General features: G+C 45.4%; 2 protein-coding genes across 8 annotated transcripts in view; one reads left to right on the top strand and one right to left on the bottom strand.

The window, feature by feature from the left end:
• The window catches only part of IKZF3 (IKAROS family zinc finger 3), an 87,850-nt gene extending 76,368 nt beyond the window's left edge, over positions 1-11,482 (top strand). For all 7 annotated transcript variants that reach the window (XM_078156021.1, XM_020997289.2, XM_020997287.2 and 4 more), the window contains one exon: positions 4,218-11,482. In XM_078156021.1, coding sequence (XP_078012147.1) covers positions 4,218-4,921 — 704 coding nt within the window. In that variant the 3' untranslated portion in view covers positions 4,922-11,482. The remainder of the gene's footprint in view (positions 1-4,217) is intronic.
• Positions 11,483-16,511: 5,029 nt separating this feature from the next.
• On the bottom strand, positions 16,512-21,047 carry LOC110215940 (retinol dehydrogenase 8-like). Its single transcript, XM_020997797.1, has 6 exons — positions 20,720-21,047; positions 20,305-20,466; positions 18,917-19,096; positions 18,519-18,612; positions 17,793-17,976; positions 16,512-17,328 (listed from the first exon to the last, which is right to left on the bottom strand). The coding sequence occupies exons 1-6, from the start codon at positions 20,814-20,816 to the stop codon at positions 17,089-17,091; spliced, it is 957 nt and encodes a 318-aa protein (XP_020853456.1). The 5' UTR covers positions 20,817-21,047; the 3' UTR covers positions 16,512-17,088.
• Positions 21,048-21,637: the final 590 nt, after the last annotated feature.

The raw sequence follows: 21,637 nt of genomic DNA, 5'->3' as shown, positions 1-21,637 counted from the left end.
ACCAGATTGCCAGAAGGGCCCATGACACAAAAAAAGGTCAACAACCCCTGCTTTAGGTACTAGAGTTAGAATACTAAAGTGCTTATGGCCCCTACTTTCCTGCTGGGGAAAACCCTGAGGCATTGGGAGATGGACGTGAGTTAATTTGGAGCTTTTCTACAGGAGTTGTTCACCCCACAGAATTCTCACCCTGGCTCTGCAATTCACTTGCTGTATGTTCTTGGGCAAGTCAGCCCTTCTCTGGCCTCAGTTCCTTTCTCTGTAAAATGAGAGGTATTCGCTGTCATTCCTTCTAGCTCTAAATCCACAATCCCATTACCTTATCTAGCCCTCAGCCCCTAAATGTAATATATAACCTTGGGTCTCTTCCCCTCTCTGGGCCTCAGTTTCCTAAACTGTAAAATGAGGGGATTGGACTTGATCAAAGCTTCTTGACCTGAGGTGGGTAAACTTTTTTTTTTAATTTTGATAACTGTATTTCGATGTAATTGGTCTCTGTGGTAATTCTATGCATTTTACTTTATTTAAAAGCATTATTCTGAAAAGGGGTCCATAGGCTTCAACAGATTGCCCAAGGGGTCCAAGAACCCCTACTTTTAAAGAATGACAGAGAGAAAATGGCCAACAACAATCCATAAAATGAGAGGGTTGGACCAGATAATTTCTCCCTTGTTCTGAGGTCCTTCCAACCCTAAATCCTATGAATTCCTATAAACAAATTGTGTCAGTTTTGTTCTCATGTAAAATGACTGATTCTAAACATGGGACTTTGTAGGGAGAACAGGTAGCCTGACCGTGCCTGCTCTTTGGATGTTGTATTTTCATGGGCTAAGAGCCTCTGGCTCAGCCTGGAGCTGGTATTATGAATCATCAAGAGATGTGAGGTGATTCTGACTTGAAGCGGACTATAGGTCCAATGTGGGTTTGGAAGCAGTTACGTTTTTGTGGTTTGACTAACTTTTTTTTTTAAATGAGTGTGTCACTAAAGAAACGTGAGCTCTTGGCTTTTCGATTACTGTAGCTCACCCTGGTGAGTTTCATACACATTGAGTCATCATCTCTACAGGTGACTGATATACATCTGTGCTGTTTAAGTTACCGTAACTCAGAGATGAGGGGATTTGATCATTGCAAGTTGCTTGCACGTGAAGGTGTGAGCTTCTTCTATCTTCTTAACAATGAGCAATGGTTGTTTCGTTAACCACAGAATTCAGTTACTTATTTCCACTCATCCAGAGGTTTTCGTTTTCTTTTTTCCTCTTAGTGTTTTGCCTCTCACAACTTTTAGCACTCAGCTGTTTTCTAACAATGTGCTGCAGGTGCTACCATTGTGAAGTCAGGCCTAGTTAAGTGAAGTAAGATAATGAGAGGATTAAGACCCAGAATTAGTGAAGTGTTTTCATCCCAGGGGTAAATGTACTGGACCTCCTCCCTTAGGTGAAGATATTGAGAGGACTCTGTCAAGAAGCTGAATTAATTAGAGCAGTGGGATGGAGCATTAAACGTTACATTAAGCTTCATCATTTGGGTACCACTCTCAAGGGGTTGTTTGAGAAGTCTAAAGGTTTTTGGACTGTATTTTTTTCAGCCCCTCCTTCCAACACAGCAGTGTTCAGAGGTATGTTCTTTTTAGAAGTGGAACAGCAGAGACCGTGGTGAATTTGCCTATGGTCTACTCTTCCAGTAAGGTTGATTGTTGAATAAAGAAGGGGAGATCTGATTCACTGCATATTTTATTCTTTCCTCAGTTTTGGTCTTGAAACAATCACCTTGGCTTGTAGGTGTTAGGGAATATGGAAGTAGGTGTGTCTGTTTAGCTGGTCTGTTTCTAGTTTCCCTCTGTTCAAACCCATTTTGCATTCTGCCACTTCCTAAAATATCGTTTTTGAACATATGTTTCCCTTGTTCAAGAATATAAAGAGTCTGGGGCAGCTAGGTGGCATAGTGATAGAGCACAGGCCCTGGATTCAAGAAGATGAGTTCAAATGTGGCCTCAGACACTTGATACTTAGTAGCTGTGTGAACCTGGGCAAGTCACTTCACCCCATTGCCTCAAAAAAAATATATAGGGGATCTCTTTTGAATCTAAGCCAAGCTCAGCCTGGCATCCAGGGCCCTCCATTAACCAGTCCTACTATACGTGTCCAATCTTAGTCCTCACTTCTATCCAACATTGCCCCTCTGCTTCAACCATTATTTTTTTTCCATATACATCTTGCTTATTTCTCCCTATCTGTCTTTCCTTGATGTGTTCCTTGATTCAGTCTGTCTCTCTGCTACTTTAAATTGTATCCATCCTTCATGGCTCATCTCATCTTCTTCCAAGAAGGCTTCTCTGACTAAGCCCAAAATTACTTTTTGTTTCCTAAGCATTTCTGTAGGCAATCTTTGCTATACAGCCACTTACTTATTCATATTTTGTCTTGTCTTTTTTTCTATAGTTATTTCACCTAGGTTTTTAGTCTTTTTCCAACTATATTGTGAGCTCCTAAGGTTCAGAGACCATATCACCTCTTTTTATATCTCCTAAAGTGCTAAAAATCCAGTAGGCATTCAACAAATGATGGTTGAAGTACTTAGCTAAACTTAAAAGGTGTTGTTATACAACATTTTTTAAAATTAAGAAATGTTTTATATCAGTTGCAGTGACATGATTTGGCGTCATAATTATATGTAAAAAAAAAGTCTGCAGAAGATGAAAGAGATGCAATGAGTGTTTTAGAGCTTATAAAACTATGGGATGAGAAAAGTGGCACCAGAGGCTTCCTCCCCATCTCTGCCACTTACTTGATAAGTCCTTCATATTCTCTCCTTTGTTCACCTGCTACTAACTCAATAAGTGCACCTGCCACCACTGCTACCATCCATCCCAGTCTGCCCTGTGGCCTGGAAGCCTCTGCTTTCTGACACACAGCACCCACACACCCAGAGGAGGCCTAGGACAGCCTTTCAGAATTTCTCATCAGTCTGAGATGAGAAATAGGAAGGGGGAACCGTAAGAAGATTGTTTCAGTTAAGGGCAAGACAGGTCCTAATAAACAATTACATATTGATCATGGACCTATTTTTTTAAGTAAATAATGAGAGAACATTTTCTGAAATAACTTTTCTCTCTAGCCTCCCATTGCTAAAGCTTATTCTTCCTTTCCCAGTTATTGACTCAGTCAGGTGACTGAGCATAATTGAGCAGTGTGAAATTGATGGTTTTTAAAAGCTTTTAAAAATAATTTTGTCATACTTTCAATTAACAAGCATTTATTTTCTTTCTCTCCCACCTCATCCCCCAGATCAAAACAAAACAACCTCAGAACAAATATGCATAGTGAAGCAAAACAAATTCCTGTCCAAAAATATATGTCTAATTCTGCCCCTTGAATCCATCCCTTCTCTGTCAGAAGGTGGGTAGGGTAGATCATAATCAGTCCCCTGGAATCAAGATTGGTCATTGTAGTGCTCGGCATTCTTAAGTCTTTCAAAGTTATTTGTCTTTACAGTGTGGTGTGTGTACAGATGTGTATATACATATGTATGTTTATTTGCTTGTTTGCTTATTTATCTATTTTCTCCTGATCTTCTCAGGTTTCTCTGAAACCCCATCCCTTTCATCACTTCTTACAGCACAGTGGTATTCCTTTACTTTCATAGGCCATAATTTGCTCAGCCACTCACCGATTGATGGATACTTCCTTAGTTTCCAGTTTTTTGACACTACAAGAAGAGTTACTATAAATAGTTTTATACAAATGGGTCCTTTCCTTCTTTCTTTGATCTCCTTGTGGGAGATTCTTTCATCAGCCAATGAACTTGCCATCCGTTGCCTCACTTCTGTCCTGAGCTGTCAAAAATTGTTAGCAGAAAACAAGAGGCAAAGGGCTGTCTGTATTTTGGGTGGAGGATGGACGTGATAGGAGCACAGAACCACCCCTTGTCATTCAGTGCAGCTCACCAGTCATTTGAGCCCAATTTTAATGTACCTACATCTCTCCCATCCCTGGGATTCCCCAAATTTTGTCCAGGAGATGACAACAGAACTGTTGCCTCAACCTAATATTAGTGGCTGGTGGCCTCTGACATGGACCAAGTCTTATAACTCCATAAAGGGTTCTGTGTTCTATAATGGACCACACAGTCTCCCACAATCCAAAAACTCTTTGAATAATTCTGAGATCCCAATGCCTATATGGCCCTAATGTAACCTATTCTTTTCTCTCTTGTAGGTGAAAAGCGTCACTGCTTTGAGGTCAATTATAATTCTGGCTACATGTATGAGAAGGAAAGTGAAATGATACAGACGCGGATGATGGATCAGGCCATTAACAATGCCATCACCTACCTTGGAGCTGAGGCCCTGCGTCCCTTAGTGCAGACCCCTCCTGCCCCAACCTCAGAGATGGTCCCAGTTATCAGCAGCATGTACCCCATTGCACTTACCCGCACAGAGATGCCAAATGGTGGCCCTCAGGACCTAGAGAAGAAAAACACTCACCTATCAGACAAATGCTTACCTTCTGAAAGAGGCCTCTCGCCCAACAACAGTGGCCACGACTCCACAGACACAGATAGCAACCATGAAGAACGCCAGAATCATGCCTACCAGCAAAGCCATATGATCCCTCCCCGGGCCAGAAATGGGATGCCACCCCTGAAGGAGCTGCCCCACTCCTATGAACTCCTCAAACCTCCACCCATCTGCCCTCGAGATACCATCAAAGTGATCAACAAAGATGGAGAAGTGATGGGTGTATTCAGGTGTGACCACTGCCGAGTCCTTTTCCTGGATTATGTGATGTTCACCATTCACATGGGCTGTCATGGTTTTCGTGACCCTTTTGAGTGTAACATGTGTGGGTACCGGAGCCATGACAGGTATGAATTCTCCTCTCACATTGCTAGAGGAGAACACAGAGTCATGTTAAAATAAATAGCTCAATTCTCTCTCAGAGATTTAAGTATTGAGCATCATTAAAAAGCAGCAGCAACAACATACAACTAGACCTCCACTTTGCTGAAGCTGTAGAACCTCAAGTTATTTTCCCTATCAGTTCTGATATAAAAAGTGTAATGTCTTCATTAACTGCATAAAGGATTCTGCACTCGTTCAATAACTCTTGTGGACCCATGGTGTTACTATTGAGAGATGGGGTTTTATAGCATTTTTTTTCCCTCAGGGACTTAATATTATTGAACTTTTAAAAGCAGGGAAATCTTTAATCATCGCCTTCTTCACCAACACAACTCAAATCTGTGTTAAGAAGTCTGTCATCCATTCAAATTTCAAACTGTCCCTGGCTGTGCTCTGTGAAAGCTTGGAGGTGACATGTATTCAGCACCATTAACAGGGAAAATTGATCTTGGCCAGAAAACTGACTCAGAATTTTGCATGTACTAAAACCTTGGCCTATGTTGATTTGGGTGGGGAGGGCGGGGAGAGTAGAAGAAGGTATTTCCAATTGCCATATAAATAACAGGACTAGAATAGCAGCGTGATAGTTTATGTGATCAGGGGATCTAATCTAGCATTTGAAGACTGAAAACTCAACGCTGCTTTAGACAAGCAGCGCCCTCCAAAACAGTCATGTGTTCATCCTGCTGCTTCTCCCTACTCCCCTTCCTCCCCCAATTCTCTAAGAACTGTTTTGGGTTCAGCAAAGTACTCTGAAAGGAATTCTATATAAGGAGAGTTATCTTTTGTAAACAAAGACATATGGTAATTAAAACATAGCAAATTGTCCGTTATAGAACTCAGCATCAATTTCCTTTCCCCAAAGATGGGAAGAGGGAGTATCTAAGAGGGACAAGAAATGGTTCAGCAGTTTAAACAGGAAAAACAACTAATTACATGATCAATCAGCAAGCATTTATTAAGTACCTGTTGTATGCCGGGTACTATGTTCTTCTGACCCCCCACTATGTATTGTTACAAAGTGGAGGTAGATCTGCCAACCAACCCTTACTCAAAAATATTATAAAATTTAAAAAAACCTTGTTTAGTTGTATATTACCTCCTCCACCTCTAAGGAAGGTTAGGTAATTCCTGAGTGGTCATAGGGATAATGTTTTTCAGGCCAGAAGTTGCCCATCAAGAATAGATAGCTTTCCTGATGCCATGAGATCTTTGGCAAGATGACAGGTTTACCGTTTGATAGAGCTGATCCGCTAAATTCAACAAATATTTATTAAGCATCTGCTTTTCAAAGGGCACTGGGCAGAGGCTTTGGGCATACAAAGATAAAAATCACAAGAGTCCCAGCCTCTGAGAAGTTCACATTTTAGGTAAATACTTCCTGGTCTGCTCTCCATCAAAGGAGGTATTTCAATCACAGGTCTAATGGAGAGGGAGTTGATAACCCTTAATATAAAAGAAAGACATTGTGGAACAGAGGAAAGAGCCTTGGACTTAAGATACCTTGGATCTAGTTCTAACTCTGCCACTACCTATATGACTTTTGCCAAGTCATTGTACTTCTCAGGAGCCTTGGTTTCCTCATCTGCAAAACAGGGTATCTGATTAGACAATTGCTAAAGTTCCTTCTTACTCTCACAGTCTGATTTTGGGAATGACTACAGATCCTTTTGAAGCTTTTTAATCTATTAGAACTAAGTGAGTAAAAGGTTTTATATATGTAATTAATGTATATGTGTATGCATAATTAATGTAGGTATATTGCACATTTATTTGATGGTAAGGAAAATGTATTTTGGTTTTTCCATAAACATCTTCAGGTCATGAGGGAGATGAAGAGGAACATAAAGGGGGAAAACATCTTAATTTTCCCCCAAAGTATGCACAAAAAGTAATGCAAATAGCTTCTTGCCAAAGAATTTTTGATCTCATGTCAGGAAAAAAGAATTCTGCTTAGTGGAACAATTCTGTGCTGCCCATTTATAAGTGAGATTAAGCTTCATTGAGCATTTCTACTAAATCTCAAATTCCTGGCAGATTTATGTAGATCTGTGATTTCATTGGTGTAGGGGGCTTTTGGTGAGGAAACTCCCTCTACCAAGGCAAAACTACTATTGTTCTGAGATTTACAGTCTTAGAGATTTGTCTGAGGCACTGAGACTTGTCCAGGGTCACACAGCTGATTGGTATCAGAGATGGGATTTGAACCCAGGTCTTCCTGAGAACAAGGACAGCTCTCTCTCCATGACTACGTCTACTCTGCAGTAGCAGTAACTGTAACAGTGTGTGGGCTCAGAAGGGATAGCTTATTGCATTGGATAACTATGAGATTCAAACATATGCAGTTTTCATGTGCCATTTATTGAAAGGGCTCAGCTTGTTTAGATAATATGAGAAATTAAACATTCTCCCCTTGATTGTATAAATCACAAATCATCCTTTGCAGCTTTGCCTTTTCTTATTTGTGAAACTCTGTAGTTACTTGCTGCTTGGGATGTTACCCAGGGGCAATAGAGGTAGCATGCTATAATGGAAAGAATCTTGGACTTGGAAATTCAGAGATCTAATTTCTAGTTCTGACTCTTCCTCAAGCTTACTGTGTGATCTTGGACAAGTAATTTAGCTTCAGTGGGCCCTCAGACTCCTTTATCTGTAAAATAAGGGTATCCAACTCTTAGATCTTGTGTGCCTAGATACTTCTGTGTCATTTTCAATCAATCACCATATAGTGTTTGACTCTGTGCCAAGTGAGATTCCCCAGTAAAAGAGGAGCTTATCATGTCATTCTTATGATTTCACAAATTCTTTTGAATATTTAGGGGGTTGGGGAAAAGAAAGAGTTTGGAGGTGAGTGTTAGGAAAAGAAAAGCTTATCCCCTTAATGAAGAAATTCTGGTGAAGAGATGACTCTTACATCTCAAAATGGTGATGACAAGACTTGTTCCACCAACCACAGGAATGTTTTATAACCTTCATTCATTCACGTTGTCCTAATGCCCGACTGATTTCCTGAATGGTGCCCATTTTACTAGAAATACATTCTTTTGGGGAAAGAGGGTGTTAAGTCACACAGAGCATACTTTTAAATATTAGACTTCCAAGGATGGGACAAAATGTAGCCAATTTAGGTAATACTTTGCCTGTGAAAATTATTCACTTTCAGTCTCATAGTCTAACCCTGGCAGTTACCCATTGGAACTCATGGAACCAACTATTCTTTCTGAACCCACTATGGTATGCTTGTTGTGTTAACACCTTGCTTGTTGGGGAAAAAAAATCTTGAGAAAATGAGTGGAAAGAAGAGTTTGGTTCAGAGTTGTAACCTAATAGCTTTCTTGGGACTGGAGAACTTTCGCAGTAACTGCAAATACATATTCTATTAGCAGTTACTTTGCAATCCCAGGACCTGGGCAGATAGAAAGCAGACTGTCAGCTCTGTACTTCTGCTTTCCCACCAAATCTCCGGTAGGCAAGGATTCCACCTCCTACCTAGGAAGCCATCGTGAGATAAACAATCAGCCCCTAAGGAGACAGGTGTGGCATGGGTGTGGGAAGGGAAAAGAATAACTGTTGTGAAAGGGTCATTGAATAGCAATTCCTTTTTTTGTATAGATATAACATACTTAGTTTTTGAGTGGAACAGTTCTGTTCCCCCACCCTCCAGTTTAAAAAGCCCTCCCTACACTCCTATGATCACATTCTGAAAAAAAGCAAACTAACTTGATCTTTCTTATTATTTTCAATTCTTGCCTCCATAGCTCCTAACTTCATCACTGACACATTTTCTCACTGTTAAATGTAGTAGTGAGGCACATGCCACATTGACTTGAAGATGACTTCTAATTGAAACAGACTACTTTAAAAAAATTTCTAATTACAAAAATTTACTTTCATTTACATTACCACCAAAAAGGGAAAAAAAAGTCTCATTTTCCCTAGCCTCTCCCCTGTCCCTGTGTCTGGCTAAATATAGGGGTGGAGGTATTGAAAGGGAAAATACATTACAGAGAGATCCTAGGGCAGGTTGGAAGAATGGAATAAAGACGTAATGTGACCTCTCTGAGAGGGGGTGATCCCTGGTGGGGAGCTTGGGCCTCCAGGCTATTCGTATTGGTGAGAGAATTTGAATCTCTTAGAAGTTCAAGAAGATAAATGAAAATGGAGTGAAAACTAGGATGATGTGATTTTTTAAGGGCTGGAGCAGTTCGTCCTAGAGTTAGAGGAAGATTAGTGAGAAATACTGATAACTAGGGAAGGTTTCGGAGACTGGGTTCTCAGGACAAAGAAAAAGTTAGTTGAGGGAGTTGATGGGGACTGAAGGGGAATGATTTCAATCTAATCCCAGCTACAAAGGGACCCTGCTTTTGTGTAAGGACCGAAAGAAATAGGACTGGTCATAGATAGTTGCAAGGAAGAAACAGTGGCCCTAAACTAAGAGGAACAAAGAGGAGAGGCCTAATGAATAGGAAAACCTGGAGGGGATGTGTTAATGCTTGTTAAGGCCATTGAGTAACAAGCTACCTGTCACTTACCTAAGCTGTATGCAATTTGTACCACAAGACTTCCTCACTGTTGGAAAGTTGTTTTCTTTGTGCTAGGAACTGGTTAGCTGCCTGTTCCCATCCAGTCCATTATTGGTATAAATTTGGAGAAACCAAATGGGTCAGGCTATGAGTCAGTCCCAAAGGCGTCAATGAAGGAGGAAAATTTGTTCTATTAGGTCATAATAGTAAAAAAAAATTATTCATTTAAAGAAGTAGCAATGAACTAGCCATCTGTTTACTAGTTCCCATGGACATCCATTCCTCACAGAGGAGAGAGTCTGAGCTCGGAGAAGGATGCCAAGTCCCTATAGTCACTTCATCCAGGTGTCCACATGCAGCAGTTCTAGGCCCCAAGGGCATCATCCAGCAAAATGAAATGAATTATATTTTTAAAGGTTTTTTTTCTCTTAAAATAACTTGGTTTTCTGATGTTTTGGGGCTATGCAATTCTTGGTGGGTTAAAAGGGAATGCTAACTATTGGAGAAGTTAGTGATAGAAGTATATGCATATACCTACCTCAGGGGATATTATGAGGAGTCACAGAATTCTGTGTCTAGAATGAGCTCTGGGACTGGATAAAAGTTCACTCGAGATGGTTGTATCTTTTGGTAATTTACTATACTAGTGTCCCAAAGACTTCAGAGGGTATAATTTTGAGCCCAATCCAGGGTCCCAAACTTGAACTAGTTGCCAGGGGAGGCAACTTCTCAATACTAAATATTGACACTGGTTTATTCCTTGATTTTATTTCCTTTATGTTATTTTAAGGTGTAAATGGAGAACATTTGTCAAACCTTTCCAGCCCTTTTAAGAAGTGAAACCGTGTTAATTCATTAGCATTAAGTCCCAGACTTTTAACTTGATGTCTGTATGCAGGGAAATAGTGTGCACTCTAATAGGCCTCTAGCCAGTAGCCTCCAACAACTTAAGGGTTTTTTCTCAATCAGTGCCTTAGAACCTCTTTCTCCTTACATCTTTACTCTGGAATGCCTAGAGAGGCTCCAGCTGACCCTCTACCTAGCCCCATTCTACTCTCAGCCCTCCTACCATCTGTAACTTTTCAAAGTGGAGCAGCTTCCTCACCTCATCCAGTGCAGGCAGAGAGCAACCAGATTCTCTATTTTTCTAGGTGGGTAATATAGAGCTTGAGTGTCCCACAAACACAGCAGAAGCCTTCTAGCTAAATCAGCCAGTCTCGTTTCCATCTCATCTTGGATTTTCCCACATCTTCAACTTAGTAGGGTAATAGATACAAGATATCTTCTCCCCTCTCCCCCCCCTTTTTTGGAAGACCTATCCTTGCCCTGGCTACGTGTATGGAAACTAAATCATTGTGGGTTACAAGTGGTTAGTGGGTCATTTAAAGAGCAGACACCCCTTCAGCTAGACAAGTGACTTTGAATATTCAAGTTCTCAGGCTTTGAGCCGGTATGAGGGATCATTTTAGCAGCTGGAAAAACCAAGGCTTTATTTTTAACTTTTGGTTTCCAAAGCCACAGGTGTGGTCTGTGGATGGCCCTGGTCGCCTGAGTGACTAGGGTAACACTGAGAAAGAAACTGAGGTCTCAGCCTCAGGTTGCCTTCCCACACATTAGTGAATAAATGGCCCTCTAAGCTGGAGAAAAGGTGAGGTAGAGGACTATGTCTAACCAGGTTGTTTTTTGTACTTGTGTGATTTAGAGACCCTTGTTAAACAGTTCTCTTATTACTGATGCCACTATCACTCTCCTTGATGTGTGACTCCCCAAAACACCCCCATTCCCAAGCAAGCATTGCTATCATCCCCATCTCACTTCTGGTGACCCTGTCTTTTGTGTGAATCCAATAGTCCAGCCACTTGAAATCCTTCCATTTGTCACAGCAAGATGTCTAGATCCTCTAAAGACCAAAGCTTCTGTAATGTAGCAGTGCTAACCATTGTCCAAATTTCAATATGTCCTTGTGTTAAGAACAAGGTTGTTTGGGTGTTTGAAGTTTTTTTATGATTTTTTTTTAACAGGGAAAAGAATAAAAAAAATGGTGTGTTTGAAACTACATGTGTTTGATGCATTTGGTTTGTGGAGGGTCTTGGACTCAAGAGGTTGCTATTCTCTTTGGCCTACAGGTATTATTCTCTTTTAAAAATGAAATATTTGAAGGTCCATATAAAAGCATCTGAAGTATTCTGTTCAAGGATCCTATTAAGAAGCAGGCCATGTCACAGGAGACCATTTTCCTAGTCTAGTCCTAGTGCCAAGACAGTGGGTCTCCTCCCACTCAGTCCTTCCAAGTGATGGCATCCACACCCATCCTTGGCTCTTCTGTTCCAGGTCTCTTGATATCTGTCAGAAAAGAGAACCCCTCCCCTCAAAGGGCTTAGAGATTGTAGAAAGCAACCATCTTTCTATTTTCTCATGGTAGGGAAAGCAATAATGACCTAGACTCCTGGATTCCTTGATCCATAGCCTGGCATTGGAAAGTGAGTGTGTGATTGGCAGGAGTTAAAGGGATCCCACCTGGAGGAGAAAAGAAAGGTTACATTCTTCTCACTTTGCACAGACCCCTTCCCCTCAACTTCCATCCTTTTATTTTTAGAGTTTAAGTAATCAAAACCATGAGAAACCCAAGTTGAACTATAAAGCTTAGTCACAATCAGAGTCTGTACAGTATTTAGAAAACTAAGATACCAAGTCCTTGGTATGTTTCAAATCAGACTAAGGCCCAAACCTGCAACATATGATATGGGGAGCTCTTAGGGAAATGGATTAGACAGCCTGCCTCTTTCTTTGTTCATGAGTCTCCTAGAAAATCCTGATTGTAGTTAGAGAGGTAGCTTTAATCAAACTGATACTAATTCCAAACTTGGCCAGCCTAAACCTGGGGAGTAGGACTGGAGAAGAGGCCATACGTTTCATGTGAAATATGCGCAAAACAATATGGAGATCAGTATGAAATCTCCAACTCAGGCAGTTTCTTCAGTAGGCATCCAGTCTTGGAAAGCATTATCCACCTCCCCCAACCTCATTGTAGTTCCTCTAAGTCAAAATAATAATAGCTCACATTTCTGTGGTAAATAGCACAAATATGTTACCTATTTTCCATATAATGAAATTAAAGTTTGAGAAGTTGTTGAGTGGACTTGTTCAAGATCATGCAGATAAATGGTAGAACCATAACTCAAGCCAATGACTCTTGACTCCTGACTCCAAGACCACTGCTCTTTTCACTACTCAGATAGATCAGTGGTCTCATGGATATGGGTGTTCCCTCCATCATCCATGTTTTCTCATCTTTTTGCACTCCTCATTGTTCATGTCGTCCCCCAAGTTCAAGACATGGTGTCCACCCAATGTATTGTCTTTAGCATAAGGATAACAAAGGCAATGTATTTAAAAGCAGAGGGGCTCCTGGAAGCCCAAGACTACTCTGAGCTTCCTCCTCTTCTTCATCCCCACCCCTCATTCCTATCCCTGAGCACTGAGAGGGAACAGCTTGGGGGTGGGAGTTGGAGGGACAGGGAGTTTCATTCACCAAAGGGCTCTAGCATTTAAAGAAATACTCTCTAAATATACATATGAAACAACTGGCTTATTGTGAGCCCCTCTGGAAAGAGAGACCAAATGATGTGATCTTTCCCCTGGAGAACCAACCCTACTCAGAAGAAAAAAATCAGATTAATTTATGCAGTGTTTCATTTTCCAGATGAAGAAACTGAGGCCCAGAGACATTGGAATGGCTTGCCCACTACCATACAGACAGATTAAGGATAAGAGCTGGCTCATTTGAACTCAAATCTACACCTAACTGTAGATGGCTCCTTCTACATAAATTCATCAATAAATATTTGTTAGATACCTACTGTGTGCTAGGTGCTGGTACTATAAAGTCAAAAATGAAACAGAAGATAGGTTGACTTCATTTGTTCTTGGAGACCTTGTTTAGTGCCTGTTCAACTGAGCCACTCTTCTCTCCCATGGGGGCATCCACCTGTGTCTTTCATCACCACTCCCTTAGCAACCACTAAAAGCACCCTTCATACATGGCCCCACAACAATCATGGAATTGTGGAATCATGGAATCTTGGCCTGGAAAGGACCTCAGAATCCATGTAATCCACCCCCCTCCCTGTATAGACAAGGAAAGCTTTCCCTTCTCCCAGGTAGCATTCTAAACACCCACTGGGCTACAGCAGTCAGCCCCAAGATGAGGGGAAGAGGAGAGGTATCTTCTCAGTTCTTTTTCATTCTGTTCCCCTGATCTCCAGAGCCTGGAGAAAATCCCAGAGGTGACTGGCCATCAGGTAGGGAAGGCACACAATAGTCCCAGAAGGGAGGCAATAGAGAAGTAAAACTGAACAAGTCACGCACCCCTCCCCAAATCACAAGTCCTGGCTACTGAGACATTCCCAGCTCAGACAATGATTTGCATAAAAGCCCCCCAAATTGCACCTGGGGAGGGTAGATCACTAGGGTGAGACTCCCTAGATGGAGAATGGAGGTTAGGGTTTGGGGAAGGAGGTCAAAGAAAGTCCCTAGAGGGTCTGAGGTGTTGAGATTGTTTATTTGAAAACTCAGCTTTAGCTTATTAAACAGCTCTTCTCCTTGTCATCATGTCTTCTTTTGTGGTGACCAAAGGAAAGAGCATTGGGGCAGAAGGGATGGAGGTGAGAGTTTGTGACATGTGGCTGTCCTCCCTGCCCCCTTGCACAAAGTATGGGGAACAGGAAGAATTGAAGAGAACCATTTCCCATCATCTATACCCCACCTCCTCCCCTTGCCCCCCTGGGCCCAGCAGAGTAGCTTAGTCAAATAAACCACAGCTCTGAGGGTGGCTGCTGGATGGGAACTGGGGGGGCTGACACTACCAAGATGTCTCCTCCCCCAAAGTTGTTCCTTCCACCATTTCAATCCCTTCCTCTCCCAACTCCCCTTCATTTCCACACCTCCACCTGGCTTAAGATCTAAAATGCCATCCCCCATGCCCGCTGGAATTATGTTCTCTGGTCCACACAGGTCAAACCTCTGCCTTCATTAGCTCTACCTTGGGGACTTTAGGGACAGTCAAGCTGCTTTCAGGGCAGAGGAGTGGAGGCACTGACTGGGGAGTCAGGATACCTGGGTTCATTTTCTGTGTCCTTCAGCAAGCCATCATATAGACTTAGAGTTGAAAGGGGCCTTGAATTTCATCTAGTCTGATCCTTTCACTTTACAGATGAGAAGACTAAGGTTCAGAAAACAAGGATTTGCTCATGGTCACACTGCTAGTATGTCTCAAAAGTGGGATTCTACCTTCATTAGGATGAGAACAATGACCTAGAGGCATTGGAAGGAATCCTTTATTTGGAGTCAGAAGACCTGGGTTTCCATCCCCAGCTCTGTTACTTCCTGAGTAACCTTAAAGCAAGTCACTTAAACCTGTTCTCTTCCTCATCTGTAAAATGAAGGGAGTTGGAACAGATGATCTCTGAGATGCTATCTCCATCTCCCTCAGCCCACATGCACACACGGCTTCATCCTCTCCCGGGGAAAGTTGAGTTCTCTGCTTTCCCCTCCATCCAAAGTCAAATGTTTGTCCAAGGCCTCCCTTGGGGAACTTGAGCTCCCCAAAGATGGTCCATCTAAAGTGCTGAGAAATTAGGTTGAAGGTATTAAGTGTTTTCTGGCTGAACACAACGTGAGGCCTTTGGGTAGGGAGAAGGGGGTTGAGGGCAGGAGGGGGCATCAGGTGCTTTCTCAAAAGTTCCAGAATAGAACCTGCAAAGGGAAGGGGGTGGAGGAGAAACATTGTCTCCTGAGCAGTGTAGACCTGGAAATGCTGGTTTCTGAATGTTGCCATTGAATGAGGGAGTTACTCCCAACTCCCACACCTCCTTGCCCCATACCCTCTGCCTCAGTTTTTCCACTCGAAGCCACAAGGGCCCAACCCAGGGTGTGTGGGGGGGGGGCGACCCGGATTCCCAGGCGCTGGGGGGGGTGTTTGAGCAGGGTCCAGGGGAAGGAGGTCGCAGCCGCATCCGGAGGTGCCTTGGCAGGGGGCGGTGTAAAATGGGAGATGGGGGTGGGGGGATGGTGATGAAAGGAGAGGGGCAGCAGCACTTCTGAGAAACAGCCTCGGCGTCCCAGCAGCCCACAGCCCCCCTCCTCTCCCTGTGGCTTCACAGCTAGCTCCCTACAGCCGCCCACGGATCTGTGGGGCCTCTCCGGGGGCTGGGAGGTCCTGATGGAGGCGGAGGGTGCTGAGGGGGAGGTGTATAGCGGGGACTGGAGAATAGAGGACCAAAACGTTTACTACACAGGAACCACTTAATAGAACAGACAAAAAGTGATCTGGGTGTCTGATGATGAACAGGTCGCCTTACATTCTTGGGTATCCCTCGAACCCTCAGTTCACCACCCTGGCCGCTGAGCCGATGAGGCCGATGAGGATGAGGTGGGGGGGGCGTGGCGAGAGGGCAGAGTCACTACGACGAGGACACCCTTGGCTGTTCCCACCTGCCCCCTTCTCCCTCGCCGCACCCTGCCCAATATAGAAACACTCCTATTTCACCCAGGGCCAGAATCCAGAAGTGAAACTGCACCCACCCCCCCACACTGTCACGGTTTAGCGACCCCACAGCTCCACCCTTCCGGGAACCAGCCGCCCTTGGATCTCCAAGCGTCTAATAGCTATTAGCCTTGCCGCAGAAAACTAGGGCGGGGGGGTGAAGGTGGGGGGGGAAGCACTCAGCCAAGGAACGGAGAAGTGGGGAATGGAAGAGAGGGGAGGAAGGTTACGTCTGTCTGTACTCTTCATCTCCCGCCTCTGGGTATCCGCTCGGAACCTCGTGGGACCGGAGCTGCCAGAGCCGGGCGCGACCGCCTGAAGTTCCCACGGATGGTCACTGGGTGTCACTACAACCGCACGACTGAGCTCGGTTCCGGGGATCTGGGCGCAGGGAAACCCTAGGGCTCCTTCGCAGCACCTGTTTGGAATCCCCGCCGCAAGCGCGCCCTACCCACACCCACCAGCGGCCCCATTCCGCTTGCACCACACTCATGTCCCGGTGGCAGCCCCGAGCTCCAAAATACATGCCTCAAGCCAGGCAGGTGTTGCTTAGCGCTTTATTGTCCAGACTTCTCCAAGGATCTCTCTCTCCACCAGTACCCGCTTGGGGTATCTCTTACCAGCTGGCTCTTTGCGCCCCGCCGCCCAAACCCCTGCTGCCCACCCCAGCCCGGCGCCTTAGATCCTCGTAGTGTCAGGATATCGGGGACTTGGAGTCCGGAGACCCGGGTTACACTGTGACTCTGTGTGACCTCGGACATATTCCCATCCCTCTCTGGGCCTCGGTTGTCCCCTTTAGAAAATGAGAAGGGGGCGAGCGTTTGTACTAGACGGTGCCAAGTGTGGGTTACTGGTATCTCAGCAGCTGAAGAGGAGGGAGAGACGACAAAGGGCGGCTCGGACTCCTCCATCCAGTCCCTCCAAACCCACAGACCCACACACACAGCGCGCCCGCCCTAGTCTCAGAGCTCGGGTTCCAGGGCACTCAGTTGGGGGAGAGGGGGTAGGAGGGGATTCCTGGGCTGAGCACTGAGTGAAGGAAAGCGAACGATGCCTCTTCAAGCTTGCCCGGAGCCCGGCGGTGCCGAGGGACAGGCTGGGCACCAAGGGTACCCGGCTCAGCTGAGGCCGAGCAAGCGCAGAGCCTTGCGGAGCTTGCGCGCCTTCCAGCGGCAGAGGCGTACGGCGTGAAGGCTGGCCCGGAGCAGTGGCCCGTGGCGGAACACCAGGCTGTAGAAGGCGGCGCCCGCCAGTTCCCCCGACGGGTCGGCGCGCTTCAGGGCCAGCATGGGCGTGTAGGCTGGGTTGGTTTGGTGGCGGAAGGGTGGGCGGCGGGCACAGATGACCTTCAGGGTGTGCTGCGAAGACAAAGACTTGGGCATCTAGCGCCCTCCCCTGCACTGCCCTGCAGCACTGACATCGCGTGGAAGTACAGTGTCTAGCATGGGGCCCTGGGGGCAGGGAAAAATAGGCTGGCAGTGAGAGACGGCCCGCAGTAATGGGTAGAGGCTAACCCGGGAAGAGAGATCAGAACGATGGGTCAGAGGGAGGAGAGTATAGGAATCACCCGTTTCTACGCTGCATCAGAGGCTCCAGGAAAGGGGATGGCTGTTGGACTCGGGGGCAAGAAGTGTTTGGTGTTTTCCTAGAGATTGGAAGGGCCACTTTATAGGTGGGGCGTGGTGAAGCTATGATGCCTGAAAGAGATGGCTTACTGGAGCTTTCCAATACCCGGGAGGAGTTCTCCTAGTTGGGCGTGGGACTGGGAATGGGGGCCTGAGGGTAACAGAAGACAGATATGTTCCTGCAGGAGGACACCCACCTCGGCCACATCCTCAGGACTCTGGCTTAGGCTAGCAAAGAGAACCCGGGAATTGGGCAAGTAGATGCGGGTAAAGATGTCTGCAGTCTCGGGGTCAGTGCCAACACAGTCCACCTGCTCCACCCCGGAATACAGCTTCCCCTCGAACTCTGAGGTCACAGGGCCTGGCTCTACCAGTGTTACCCTACAAGGAACGCCCCCTGCCCTGACCCTCTGGGACTCGATCCTCAGGGTCACCCTCATGCCCAGTTTAGGGCCAGAAGATGACCTTAAGGTTCATCTAGTCCAGGGGTTCTTTTTTGTGTCCTGGACCCTTTTGACACTCTGGTAAAGCCTATGGACCCTTCTCAGCATAATGTTTTTAAATGTATAAAATAAAATCTATAACATTACAAAGGAAACCAACTATACTGGGTTTTTATTTCTGATCCAAGTTCAGAGAGTGCCTAAATTTATCTACAACCCTCTAGTCCAACCCCTAATTTTGCATAGGAGAAAACAGGCCCAGGATTTCAGTGGCTTTCACACATTAACAAAGCCAGAATTTGTACTGGGATCCTGACTCTCTGCCTGTATAGAACACACCACCTGCTGCCCTCCAGTTTCTCCTTTAAACTGTGAGGCTGGGCCAGCCCTGAGTGCCAGGAGCTGGAATTTCCAAATATCCTCAACCTGTGTGCAGTTGCCACGTCTCCCTCTCTAGCCTTTTCCCTGCTGGTCACTCACGAAATGTTGAACCGAAGTGCCTGTACCAGGAGACTCTCACAGAAACCCTCCACTGCGAATTTGGAGGCTGCATAGATATCATTGAACATGATACCTGATGGGGTGGATGGAAGAAGAAAGAGAGGGTGTCCACAAGTTCCCCTGTAGTCCCCAAGAGTCAGATATTTAGATCTGTCCAATTCTTAAGAGCCTCTTCCTATGGAGTGTGACACCCTGACACCCCAACTAGCCTTGTTATCCAGTAAGGGCCCCAGGAATTGATAAGGAGAGAAAAACTTGGGTCTTACACCACTTTACAGCCACCACCATCTCCAATCCCAGTGACCCCAACAGCTACCTTGGCCCCTCTCAGTTCCTCCCCCATCCCATATTCTCATCCCTTTATCTCCATCCCATACCCTGCAAGCCCATGATGCTGCTGATAACCACGATGTGTCCCCGGCGTTGGCGCTTCATGGCAGGCATCAGTGCTCGAACCAGCTGCACCAACCCAAAGAAATTGGTGTCCATGACCTGGCGCATGTCATCCAGGGAGAGTGACTCTAGTGGCCCGATGAGCCCTATGCCTGCATTGCTGACTGAGAAGTGGGACAAGAGGTAGAGTCAGGCAACTGAAAATTCCTTTCCCCCAACTCCCTCCCCAGCACAGGTTATCTATTCCTGGGGCCATTTAGGTGTAAGTCTCTACCTATGCAGGAGCCCTTCCCTCAGAAATTTAACATCTGCTACCATTTCAAGCATTTCCCTGCCTCTGGGCAGTGATAATCTCTCCCCTCTCTCAGCCCAGACTCTGGGGCAAAGAGGAATGTTACTAGACATATTACCTTGAGATTTCAGCTCTCTGAATTTTTTTTGTCTGTAAAAATGGGCATAATACAGAGTTTTTCAGATCAACTCACATAAGGCATGTGAGTGAGGTACTCTTCCCCAGGAAAGGAGATGATTTCCTTTCCCACTGTCCCAACCTTTGAAGAGCCTCCATCATTTTACAATTCCAGCCTCCTGACTGACTCTCCATGGAAGCCAGGAGCAACGTCTGAGCGCTGCACTGTATGTACCTCCATCGTTGAGTCGCAGACTTTGTCTATTTTCCCCCAGATTTCTGAAGTTAATAAGCATTCCCATCCTCCAACTTGACTTTGCTCTTTTGATTCTCCCCTCCACAATTAACAGCTGACTCCAAGTTTTTTTTGCTAAGGTTGTTACCAAAATAACACACTTCAGGTCTTTAAAAACACAAAACAAAACAGCACCACCACTGAAGTAGAGCCCTAAGAGCTTTGGCTTTAGAGCCAGAATACCCGGGTTTGGATCCTAGCTCTGCTATTTATTAGGTACAAGCCCCAATCTCTCCAGATTGCCACTTCCTCCTAGTCATGATTCCAAAGGACCAGTGATGAAGCAGGCCACCCATACCTCCCCACAGAGAGGCAACGGACTCAGGGTGCAGAATGGGGAATACATCTTTGGACATAGCCAATGCAGGAAGTTGTTTCACAAGAGTGTGGTTTTTCCTTTCTTTTTTCATCCCCTAATGAAGAGTGTAGCAGTGGGAGAAAGAAACATATTTGTTAATTTTTAAAAATTTAATCCTATGATCTCTTGCAGGTCTCAAAGTCTGTAATTTTATTATCAGGATCCCCCAGCACATCCATGCTGCTCCCATAAAAACCTTCCCCCACCAAAAAAAAAAAACCTAACAAACCCTTGCTCCCAGCCCTCTCTTTTCTGGCTATCTCTTCCCATTGCCTAGGAAAGTGGCCTTCCCAGGATCTTAACTAGTCACCAAGGATGTCCACATATTGTCCTGGAAGCTTATCCAGGCAGCGAGTGATGGAGCCCTCGTCACAGACGTCCAGTTGCCCAATCTCTAGGGTTTGTCCCAGGGCTGATCCAGCTGCTTCCTCTAGGGGTCCACGGCAACTCAGGTCCCTCATGGTGGCTAGCACTGAGTAGGATTAGGGAGTAATTCAAAGTAAAGATTGTGCCCCAGGAAAAATTATATTGAGTGGGAGTGAGAGGCAGGGGGGAATAAAAAGGAAAGAGCCACAAGAGAAGGCTCGAGTGCCCAGCCACTAGTACCCTGGCATTCCTGGGGCATATCTGGCTGGATTGTGAGGTATAAGGGACTTTAAGGAGCAATTAGACAGGTCTCCAGTTTCCCCCCACATTTTCTGAATGGAATTTGGGAGAGTCATTACCTTTAAAGCGTCCCTGGGAATCAGTGGCCAGTCTCACAGCCAGTGCCAACCCGATGCCTGAGGAACAGCCAGTGATGAGGACTGTTCTGGGAGCCATGGGGGCACAGCAAGAACCAGGATCAGTCTTGGCATTTGCCCCCTGCCCTACTCTCTGTCTCCCCGCTGGGCTTTTCTCTAGCCCTAATAAAAGGAGGTTTTAATCTGTCCCTCCCACCACAGGGCACTAAGTTTCCAAGGGTTAAATCCTTCTGTGGACTCCAAATCTGAAAAGCAGATTACAACTCATCTCTTGGTGCCTGCCTGGACCCTGGCACCAAGCTCCCCACATGTAGGGGATTAATCAGACTGCTGAACAGGCGTGGGACAGAACAGTGGGGGCTCAAGTCACGAGCTGCCCTGTGGATGCCAGATGTAACCAGGTGGGTGCCAGGGCCAAACAAGAGCAGATAAATTGCCTTTGGGTCATTTCAGGACATCTCCACCCCTTGCTGGCTCTCAGGTCAGAGGCAGGGAATCTTTCCAGGAGAGAAAATGAGGTGTGGCCTGGTAGAGAAGCCACTAGCCTGGGAGTTAAGACACCCAGTTTCCAGTCTTGGCCCAGTCTCAACCAGTCAAGTGACCCTTAAATGTAGCCAAATTACTTCCCCTTTCTGTGACTCTCTTTCCCTCTCTGTAAAATAAGGGGATTAGACAGTCTCAAAGCTCCCTTTCCAGCTCTGACATTCTCAGATTCACGTGGCCACCTTCCCAGTGTCCTTGGCAGTCAGGAAGCTCTTGAAATCAGACCCTCAAATCTCTTGGTTTTCTCTTGTAACAGAAGCCAGATCCTACTTCATCCTCTCCCTGCCCCCTCTGCCTTCTCTTCTACAGTCTCCAACCCAGCTCCCTTCAACCCTTCCCACAAGAAAGAACCCAACC

The sequence above is a fragment of the Phascolarctos cinereus genome, unplaced genomic scaffold (assembly GCF_003287225.1).
Source record: "Phascolarctos cinereus isolate Bilbo 61053 unplaced genomic scaffold, phaCin_HiC Scaffold_5;HRSCAF=322, whole genome shotgun sequence".
In the NCBI taxonomy this organism is placed as follows: domain Eukaryota; kingdom Metazoa; phylum Chordata; class Mammalia; order Diprotodontia; family Phascolarctidae; genus Phascolarctos; species Phascolarctos cinereus.
Note: the sequence above shows the minus strand (reverse complement) of the source record. Positions and strands in the feature narration are given on the sequence as shown.

Excerpts from the sequence above, each read along its gene's own strand:
- LOC110215940 (XM_020997797.1), bottom strand. The coding sequence starts at position 20,816 with ATGGCTCCCAGAACAGTCCTCATCACTGGCTGTTCCTCAGGCATCGGG. Across the intron at positions 19,097-20,304 it reads ACAATATGTGGACATCCTTG|TCAGCAATGCAGGCATAGGG; the intron begins GTGACTAGTTAA and ends CCCACTTCTCAG. Across the intron at positions 17,977-18,518 it reads GCACTTCGGTTCAACATTTC|GGTAACACTGGTAGAGCCAG; the intron begins GTGAGTGACCAG and ends CGTTCCTTGTAG.